Here is a 10,544-nt window from a genome sequence, read left to right as displayed (position 1 = left end):
ATAAAGGAGAGAGAGAGAGAGAGAGAGAGAGAGAGAGAGAGAGAGAGAGAGAGAGAGAGAGAATATATCTTCTGTCCTTGAGAGCTAAAGACAAACTGCTAATGTGTCAAAATAAAAAATAAAAAGGGCTGGGCATGTAGCTCATTGGTAAATAGTCCTTGGGTTGATTATTTAGCACCCCCCCCCCCAAAAAAAAGGTGTTTTCTAGGTTAATAGCTGCATATCAGTTTCCAGGGGATGTGTTATTTTGCTCAAGCAATAAAACCACATCTGACATAGTAGTTGCGATTGGAAGGTGCCCCTTGTTAAGATTAAAACAATCCACTGTGATTCTTCAAATTCCTCTTTCTGCAGCAGAGGTCAGACAGTTGAGTTCAATGGGATTGGGGTAGCAATCACTAATCTTTGTAGTCTATCCAGGAGTGCAGTATTATTTGCCTAGATAGAGGCATTTCTAGCAGCTTCTGCTAGAAGGTGGTGCCTTCCCACCACAACAGCCCCCATTCTAACATCAATATGTCAACCTGGAGACCTTGCCTGTGGCTGAAATGGTTTACTGCATTACGCATTTAGGAACTGTGGGATAACCACAGAATGGGTTAACATTTTGGTCTACTTTGAAAAGAAACTGAGCTAAAACTCCATTGATTTTCTGATCTCTATAAATTCCTGTTTGTATCAGGGAGCCATAGTGATATTTAGTGTCTCTGGAAATGAGTGTCAATTTAGAGTCAATGTCCAATAGTAATAAAATATTTGATTATTTCCTTTTCCCCAATGCACAGTTTCCCTACTAATAGCACATAGGGTCCCTTGATGAAGGCTGGGAGTAAGATGAACTGTAGGAATTTTCAGTAGTGCACTGAAAGGGATTCTTCCTCGAGGAAGCTGACTTCCCTTCATTCTGGGGTTCTGGGTCTGTAAACTGGCTCAAGTCTGGCAGATGATGAAGGGACTATGTCTTTGTTCTTATGAACCAAGGTAGATGTGTGTTCATTTGTCCCAGAAATGTTTATCTTATACACATGAAGTAAGAAATGAGTAGGCTTTGTAACTGTTTCACTTCTAGGAATATCAGGATAAGTGATACAAAGCTAATGCCATCAGGGCACCAGCCACACTACTCTGACTGTTGCTATGGCTGGTGTCCATTACAGAAGCCACATCTACCTTAAGGCCTTTGGCTACTGAGTGCCACCACTTGTCGACCTTAGAATCCAATTATGCTCATTATATTTAAGTTTTCACATTCAGAGACTGCAGTTTGTACTGTGCACTTCTGGCCTCATGGAAGCAGAGGAGGTCACAAATACTCCAAGATTCCACTTATAAAGTGTCTAAAGCAGTCACATTCTTAGAATCTTCAAAGAGAATGCTGGTTGCCAGGGCAGAAAGTGGGGAGGTTTTGTTGAAAGGACATAGTTTCCATTTTGCAAGATGGAAAAATACTAAAGATCTGATATACACCATGTGCTTATAGTTTAAGAGTATGTTATTATCTATTTAAATATGATTTTAATCATGGGTACAGTGGTGCCCACCTGTAATCCCAGTGACTTGGGATGCTAAGGCAGAAGGATTGCAAGTTCAAAGTCAACCTCAACATCTTAAGGAGACCCTGTTTCAAAACAAAAACAAAAAGACTACAGATGTTGCTCAATGGTAAAGCATCCCTGAGTTGAATTCCCAGTACCCAGTACCGCCCCCAAAAATAATTTCAATGGTTAACTTGGAGTTGCTACAATAGAAACATGAATCCTGATACTAATTTAGTTGTGTGTGTGTTTGCATGTTTGCTCCTGGGGATAGAGCCCAGGGATGCTCTCACTGATTATATCCCCAGCCCACTGCCTCTCACTGTTTTCTTTTTCTTTATTTTTTAATATTTTTTTAGTTGTTGATGGACTTTATTGTCTTTATTTTTATATGGTGCAGAGGATCGAACCCAGTGCCTCTTGCATGCTAGGCAAGCACGCTACCACTGAGCCACAAGCCCAGCCCTCTCCCTGGGTTTTTGAGACAGAATTACACTACTTGCCCAGCTTAGCTTCAAAATTGTGATCTTCCTGCCCTAGCCTTCCAAGTAGCTGGTATGGTGTTTCTTCTCTCACAGAGACTCTGAATCTGATTTTGGAAACTCTGAGAAGAGAAATGTCCCTAGGGATAAAAAGTCATATTCTTCAAAATGGAGTGTCTTCTTCCCCACCACTCTGCATGCTTCAGCTGGACTGATGGTGGCAGATGCTGGTGTCTGATTCACACACATTCTGGGTCGCTTACTCTCAATATCTCAGGCCATAAGCACCTGCCAGTCACTTTTTTCCCCTAGGCCAACTGACCCCTATTGCTCAGCATAAGGACACCTCAAAGTTCCAACCCTGTCCTGTCCATCAATGTGATTCTCCAGTTCATCACACTAGGGCTCCAACTCTTCAGGGCAGATGTGCTCCACAGCATCACCCTGGAAGCTTGACGCAAGCTGCAAGGTGCTGTTATGGTTCCTCTTCACCATCTGCTGATGATTCAGGACTTGTGAGCTCCTGAGCTATGGGAGAAGGGAAAAGTCAGTGTTCAATTGACTGCAGAATATGACATTTATTCCTCAGGACCTCTCTCTTCTCAGACTCTCCAAAATCAGATTCAGAATTTGAGTGAGAAAAGAAAATGCCCCCACTAGTTTTCCTCACCAGCCTCCTCTCCTAAATCCATCAGCTGCATCACCTGCCTCAGTTTCCACCATGCATCACTCAAGGGAATGAAAGACCAAAGAATTAAGGGACAAGATCCCAAAGTGAAGCCCAGTGCCTGCTCCTCTGCCCAACCATTCCTGACAGAATAGGGACCTGCCATAGAAGGCAGTTCCTTCTGCCAATCCTGGGCACAGGGTTCACACACAGGCCTTTACCCCCTTAATATCCAGGCCTCCTCTGCTGCAGGGGCAGGTGCTCATCCAGCAGGGTCTGCTCTAGCTGCAGCTCAGCCTCCTTTCCTCTCAGCCTGAGCCAGCAGCTCCTAACTGGAAAGCCCACCAGGAAGCCCAGGGGCACCAGCAGGCCCAGCCGGGAAAAACATGCCTGCCCCCTGGCCTGCTGCTCACCTGACCTGAAGTAGCCCACACAGAGCAGATGCAGAATCCCTGACCCCCAACACTTGCTCAGGTCCCTAATCTGTACTTTACCCTCCTAGGGCCTACCTGGCCCATCTGCCCCAGGAAATCAGCTACTCCCCAAGGGCTCCTGCTTCCTGAGACTGCCTCACCTGCTTTCTCCCAGCCCTAGCAGGACTCACACAGGCCACAACCCTAGAGGTGTAGCTCCGTGGTAGAGCACCAATGGGTGAATCCTCACTATTTCTAAAAGAAAAAAAATGATGTACTGAAAATGGAAATATTTTTATTGGGTATGAATATTTAGAGAAGAAATTTGGAAATATGAACACCTAACCTTCACTCTTTTCTGCATATGTTCCAGTGAAATTGCAAGATGTGGGGAGCTGCTCTGAATGAACACACCTTCAAGTCCTGACACAGGGGGCTCTGACCAATTACTACATTTCTTAGTGACTTTCACATTGTCCCAGCTCAGATAGCAAGGCGTGGCTTCAGGTGTAGGTGTACCGCTGGGATTGAGTTACACTCACCTGCTCCCTTGTAATCCTACCCCTTCTGCCTTTTTTGGATAGAACTTTCTAAAAAACAGCATCCCCCCAAATAAAAGCCCACTTCTGAACGTGCTTGCCCTCTCTCTCACCAGCCTCTGTGACTTTCTCTTGCTCTCCTTTTGGGGAACTTGAGGCCGGGAGCTGGGAAAGTTGTCCTGAAGCTTGTGTAAAGGTATTTTGTGTCTGTGCTTTATTTTGCGTCACCCCAAATTCACACGAGTGACCTTAGTTCACCGCCTGTGCTGGACAGGGGCGGCAGTAGGCAACTATTTTTCCCCACAGAGAACCAGAACTAGCTTTCACCCTACAGCAGAGGCTGCAGGTGAGAGCAGCAGAGAGCACTGAACCATCTGCCCTGGAGGGAGAGTTACCTGGACAGCTCCTGCTGGGGGGCAGGTTTCCCAGACCCAAGGGGCCAAACACTCACCACCCCCACTGCTGACCCCACAGAAGGGGCAGAAACAACAGAAAGATCCTCCAAACCAGTAACTAACTGTATATGCTTCAACTTCGTTTCCTGTTGAAACACCAACTTCCTGTTTTCTCTTTTCCTGACCCTCCAGCAACCTGATTGGTGACAGGGGAATGGTTTTGACCATCCCTTACTCCAAATGCACAGGGGCATGACCATCTTATAAAGGGGAATAGCCAAGGGAGGGCAGGGTGGGCAGAGGCCATAGAGCACAGACTCAACACACCAACACACACAGTCCTTGGGGAGCGTGCCCTCTGGGGCTGGACAGGAAACCCTAAGTGTCACAGTCAGCTTTCACTACTTTGACAAAACACCTGAGGTAAAACACTCAGGAGGAAAGATTTACATTGGCTCAAGTTTCACCAGTTTCATCCCAGGATCCCTTGGCCCCATTTCTGTGAGCTAGAAAGGAAGAAAATAATGATGGCCAGCACATGACAGAGTGACACTCTTCACTTCATGGTGGCTATGTGGTGGCCAGGTGGCAGAGAAGGAGAGAGCCAGGAGCCTGGGACAAGATGTTCCCTTCAAGGAATGCCTCTTCCAACTAGGCCCACCTGCTAAAGCTTGCACACCTTCCAGTAGGACCAACACCTGGGGCCAAGCCTGCAACCCATGAGCCTTTGGGAGATATTGCACATGGAAACTCTAACACCAGGTAGGACAAAAACAGGGACCACAGCTGCCCCACAATGGCTGGTTTCTCTCCCCAGATGGTTGGAGGCATCTGCTTTTTCATTTTTCCATAACATCTGTGAAGCCACTCCTGATGGACGACCATTGTGGTGGGGCCTGGGATGGAGTACATGCCCTAGTGACCCAGTGGACACACACAGGAGACACCCCTGAAGAGTGACTGGAGATGCTGATAAGATAGAAGATAACTACATGTGCTGAAGACCCCTGGGCCTGCTCTACATGGGCCTCCCAGGGGAAGCAGAGGCAGGGCACTGGTGCCACAGGCCTCATGGTTCTTCTTATTGGTTTGCACATGACAGGTGGAGAGACAGGAAAGAGGTAGGCAGACAGGAAGAAACCAGAGGCAATAGCCTTTGTGGGATTTCTCTAGAGTTTCTAAAGAAACAAATCACAGTTCCTTTTATACTTTGTCTGCCTGTTCCAGAAGTCTGGTCACCTACACTGCACTCTGTGTAGCATGAGGCATGAGGGACCCTTCAACCCAGAATGACCCTGCCATCTCCATCCACTGCCCACTTTTCTTACCTGAACCCTCTGCAGCTGAAATTGTCTCCCTCCTGTTGCTCCAAAGCACATAAAGGAGAAGAAGAAGAAGAACTGCATCAACAGCAGCAACCACACCTAGAGAGGCTCACCATCGGCTTTGAAGCAGCAGGGTCGACCCTGAAAACACACATGTTACCATCTGGGTTCCAGAGCCTCTAGACTTCCTCCCTTTCACCACCCGGGTCACTGACCTACCCAGTTGGGAACCCCTGCTGGGACACCCAGGCTCACCACAGGGCACAGTGCCAGTGCTCTCTTTCCCACTATGTCGCACATGGCAGGAAAATCTCTGCTCCTGTCCTTGAGGAATCCTGGTGGACACGCAGGTCTGGTAGGTCCCATTCCCATATGGTAAAAGACTCCCAGACTGCTGTGTGTCCTGGTTAGGGGTTCCCCATCCTGAAGCCAAGTCAGAGAGATAATCCAGGGATAGAACCCAAAAGCCCAACATGTGGCGTTGATGGTGTCCTCCAAGGCCTCACCGCAGGTAACAGTCACTATTGGGGACACTAGAGAAGAAAAAGCAGAAACAGTCAGCCATGTGATCCAGCCTTACTCCCCTTAATGAAGGCAGAGGGAACAGGGCTGGTTCTTTCTGCTGTTCTGTCTCTGACCAAAGTCCTATTGACACCAGACCTGCTGCAAATCTGCTCTCAGCCGAGGGCCTCAGTCCTCTGACTGGCAGGAGGATGGGCCTCGGGTTTGTGGCCTCACATTCTCATTTACACATGTTGATGTGAGGAGGGGGTGTTACGGGGACTCCTTGTTTGTGAGGCCACAAGGGAGCTCTGCATGATAAGCAGGTTGGCAGGCAGGTGGGCAGAAGAGGGCTCAACTCCTGCCTAACCCCAGTTGCCTGAGGCTCAGGGTACTTCCTGGTTGTGGCCCAGACAGTCATAGATTGCCAAACCCTCCTGTCTTTATGCAGTGGTTTAAAAGGATGGGGAAATCAGAATACATCACCCTCACAGAGAACACATGCATCCCATAGTACAGAGAAGGCCCCTTATATTGAGGCTCTAGGGGAATGGGGGCTGGGGTACCTATTGTCTTATTGAAGGCTATCCAGGAGTTCAGATATCTCTGGAGTCTTCCACAAATTGTTCCTTGCACATGGGCCCATTGAGCCTTGCTTGGACTATCATCCGATTTCCAGTGCTTCTTGACTTCCATAGCCAAAGTCTGAGCCGAGGAAGGGTGCACTGTCCAGCTGTGAGTCACAGGGTGAAAGGAGAGGAAGGGCTCCTCATCATAGTAGAAATCCCAGAAGCCCCTGGTACGGTTGTTCTTTTGCATCTCACAGCCCCAAGACTCCTGGAGGGAATGAGACCCTGCCCCCATCCACCAGTCACTTTAGCATCCCCTGGTGCCTCTGCCTCCCTGCCCACCAAGAGAAACTCCAGCCCACAGAGGATCCCAGCATGGCTCTCTCTCTCTCTTCAATGTCCCTGTGCTGAGCTCTATGGACCCCATGCTTGCCCTTCCCAGACAAATGCAGTGAGAAGAGAGGTCCCTGCTCTCTGCCCCCAGCCTTTCTGCAGAAAGACCCTTGCCCCCACCCACACTCACCTTCTTTCTGCCTCTGCAGACTGATGATATCTGCCAGAGTCATTCTGAGGTTTTTCCCACTCCCTGCCAAGTCTTGGGTCTCTGTGTTCCAGGTCTCGGCTCCCAGGACTGTCTTTGCTCATAGTGCCTGAGGCTCTGCCCTGTCTCTCTCACTGTCATAGTGCAGGAAGGGCTGATCATCCAAAAGACCCTCAGCAAAGAACTGTCTGTGCACTAAGTTGTTCTGGGATCTCATTTTTAGGTTATAACGAAGACTGTGGGACCCTGTGGAAGAAGATATCACAGATGATTTTTTTCTTCCTGGAATCAAGAGCTCAAGAACATGCAAAACATAGTTTTGGTCTCCTGGTGAGATAACTAAAAGCAAAAATAGACCATTGGAATAGCATCAACCTAAAATATTCCTGCCTAGCAGAGAAGACAATTTATAGAGTGAAGAGACAACCCCTAGACTGGGAGAAAACAATCATAGGTCAGATAATGGTTTAATACACAAAATATACAAATAACCTTATATTTAACATGGGCAAAGAAGTTGAAGAGACATTTGTCAAAATATGATACATAAATGGCCAACAGTATGTGAATGAATGCAAATGCCAATTAAAACCAAAAGGAAATATTGTGTCACACTTATTAGATTGGTCATTGTGAAGACACAAAGAGTGATAGCAAGAAGGTGGAAAAAAGGGGTGTGCACCACTGGTGTTGCAATTTAGTAGAGTTATTTTGGAAAATAGCATGGAGGTTCCTCCCCAAACTAAAATTTTTGCTTTATCCAGCAATCCCACTACCTCATTCACATCAAAGGAATGGGAATCCAGATTCCCTGGATTCCCTGCACTGTGTGTCCACTGCAGCATCAGTCACAACAGTCAAGATATAGCAGCAACCTAAGTGGTCTCCAATAGATGAGTGGATTTAAAAACTGTCTTAAACCACCTGGTGCACACCTAAAATCCCAGCTACTCAGAAAGCTGACACAAGAGGATTGCTTGAGCCTGGAGTTGGAGGCCACCCTGGGAAAAACAGCAGCCCACCCTCAAAAAGAACCCCCTCGCCAAAACCCAAACCAAACCAAACCAAACCATTATGGGATATACACACAAAAGAATATCAATTAGCCTTTTTAACAAAAGGAAATTAAGGATGAAAATGTAGCTTAGGGATAGAGGACTTGCCTAGCAGTCACAAGGCCTCAGATTTTATCACCAGAAACTTCTTCAAAAAAAACAAAGCTAGGAAAATTTGTCATTTGTGACAATGTAGGTGGAAAGTAGAGGACCCTAAGAGAAATTAAAAAAACAAACAAACAAACAAACAAACAAACAAAAAAAACCAAACAGGCATACAGAGACAAATGAATGGACAGAGAAAGGAGAGACACTGGTAAAGGGCCACAAAGTTTCATTTGGATAAGAGGAAGAGTCTGGTGTTCTATAACACAACAAAGCTTCTCCACTTAATGCTGTATATTTTAAAATAACGAGAAAAAAAGATTTTAAATGTTCTGACCAAAAGGAAACCATAAATATTTGAGGTGATGGATATGCTAATTACCCCAAATTGACTATTCTAAAATGCATCCATAACATTACATCCCAGAAATAGATTCAACTATTTGTCAACAGAAAAATTTTTGGAGAGGAAATCAAACTAAACATCATTAAAAAAAAAAAGGTTGGGGCTCTGGAAAGTTTGGGTGAGGTACAGAGGCAGCAGTGGATAAAACTTCTTGTAGGAAATGGCCCCTAAGAATAGGAGGAAAGGACTGGGGTTGGGGAGACAGGGTATCTAGTGTGCAGGAAGCACAGACCTAGGATGCAGTGTCTACCTTAGAAATGGGTCTGAAAACACAGCAGGAGTGGGGGAGGTGAGGGGAAGCCAACAGGCTGAGGAGACATGTTGGGTGACAGGGAAGGAGGCATAGAGATCTGGTGAAAACACAGGCATATTAGAAAATAGATAGCATATTAGGGTGAGAGGAGTACAAGGGGGGACAGCATCCCAGGGCGCAGGAGTCCAGGGGACAATGTGGGTGGAAATTAAAAAAGCCCCAGCAAGAAGATCTTGACTCAGCAATCTTAGCTGTTCACTTCCCTCAGTCTGAGTGTTTGATGCAGCCACAGTCCTCACAGAGGCAGGAAGGGCTCTATGGGGCTGGGACGTCCCTACTAGCTCAGGGCCAGAAGAAAAAAGGTCTCCTAACTGGGGACTCCTGTGAGCTCAGCTGAAAACAAGCCTATGACTGCGAGGAGAGCAGGGGCTTCAGGAGCCCGAACTGTCCCTAATACTGTTGGGAAGAGGTTCCGTGAGCCGCGGACCTCAAAGGGTCCTTCAATGTCTTTCAAAGGAGAAACTCAGCATGCACCTCGGGAATCCAGAGGCGACAGAGGACCGGGATGTCCAAAAGGGAAGAGCAAGGCGCAGGGCTGGGGCAAGTAAGACGGACTTAGGACGCGGGACTTCGGGGTGGCAAGGTGCTTAGAAAGCGAAACTGCATGTGGTGGCAATGACCCGCGTCAGGTCCAGCACCTCTCCCCACCAAACCAGACCGCTCATCTTAACCGGGAGGGTTCCCGCGGACTCTCACAGAAACCCGCCCGCCTCCCTGCAGTAGCCGGGTAGCTCTCGCACCTCCAGGAACCGCATAGAGCTCACTCACCAGCGGCAGCACACAGGGGTGCCCAAAAGGCAGTTGTGGCCAGGAGCAGCAGGACGCGACACAGCCCAATAGAGACCAAACTTGACATCCTCTTATCTGGTGAGCAGGATGGAACTCTAAGAGGGTTCCCCGAAGGCAGATCATATATAGTTCTCCTGGCCCCTCCCACATCCACTCACCCAATGAAAATAGACGCCTTGAACTTGAATGCAGATTTTCAGCCTACACTTGATCAGGACTGTATTCATTTCACTTTGTCAACCTCTAAAAATGTTTTCTAAAAATAGAACTATAGCTATTCTTACTATTACGTAAGGCTCTAGCTTGTGCTTTTTCTGTGAGTGGAAATGTCATGCACCAACAAAGTTTTGACAATTTCTTAGACTTATTTTCATTTGTAGTAAGTATTTGATTGAGATAATTTTTTTTTTTTAAAAAAAGCACAGAAGGCATTGGCGTCCAGTCCCATTCTCAGAGTTTATTTTCATTAGTTACAGGGGCGGGGATGATATCTTTAAGTTGGAGATCCCTCGCTTTCCTGGTTCATCAGCTGATAGGTGGCATAAAGTGGACACCTCTGCCTCCATAATCAAGTAAGCAAGTCCCCATCATAAATCCCCTCTTATTGACCCCCACCTGCTTCTATTTGATTCTGTTTCTCTGGAAACTAATATAAGCCTCCAGTAAGTGCTGGGTCACAGTTACTGTGAGCTGATCCCAAGCCCTTTCAATCTCCATGTTGTCTATGCACCTTCGAGGACTCACTTGGAGTGACAGCTCCAGCAAACTGTCTCATTCCACCCATACCTAAAGACTTTTCCTACCTTAATAATTACATGCTAGGGAGCATTTACATATGGCTCAAGGAGAGAAGAAGCCTCAGAGGAGGCCCTGAAGGTCTTGGGCTCCAGATGTTGGGCAGTGCCCAGG

The 10,544-nt window shown here is 47.1% G+C and overlaps 1 protein-coding gene across 7 annotated transcripts; it reads right to left on the bottom strand.

Annotated features, from left to right (window-relative positions):
- Positions 1–1,901: 1,901 nt before the first annotated feature.
- On the bottom strand, positions 1,902–10,544 carry LOC107143584 (MHC class I polypeptide-related sequence B). 7 transcript variants are annotated; one of them, XM_048804997.1, is made up of 6 exons: positions 9,615–9,753; positions 6,950–7,213; positions 6,424–6,711; positions 5,612–5,889; positions 5,360–5,391; positions 1,902–2,540 (listed from the first exon to the last, which is right to left on the bottom strand). In XM_048804997.1, the coding sequence occupies exons 2-6, from the start codon at positions 6,990–6,992 to the stop codon at positions 2,417–2,419; spliced, it is 765 nt and encodes a 254-aa protein (XP_048660954.1). In that variant the 5' UTR covers positions 6,993–7,213; positions 9,615–9,753; the 3' UTR covers positions 1,902–2,416. The 7 variants fall into 7 exon arrangements, 6 of the variants coding, with proteins under 6 accessions (XP_048660954.1, XP_048660955.1, XP_048660956.1 ...); XM_048804998.1 differs by having other exon boundaries at positions 6,424–6,590; positions 9,615–9,752; XR_007348375.1 differs by lacking the exon at positions 5,612–5,889 and having other exon boundaries at positions 1,902–2,545; positions 5,360–5,497; positions 9,615–9,770.

The sequence above is a fragment of the Marmota marmota genome, unplaced genomic scaffold (genome assembly GCF_001458135.2).
Source record: "Marmota marmota marmota unplaced genomic scaffold, marMar, whole genome shotgun sequence".
NCBI lineage: Eukaryota > Metazoa > Chordata > Mammalia > Rodentia > Sciuridae > Marmota > Marmota marmota.
Note: the sequence above shows the minus strand (reverse complement) of the source record. Positions and strands in the feature narration are given on the sequence as shown.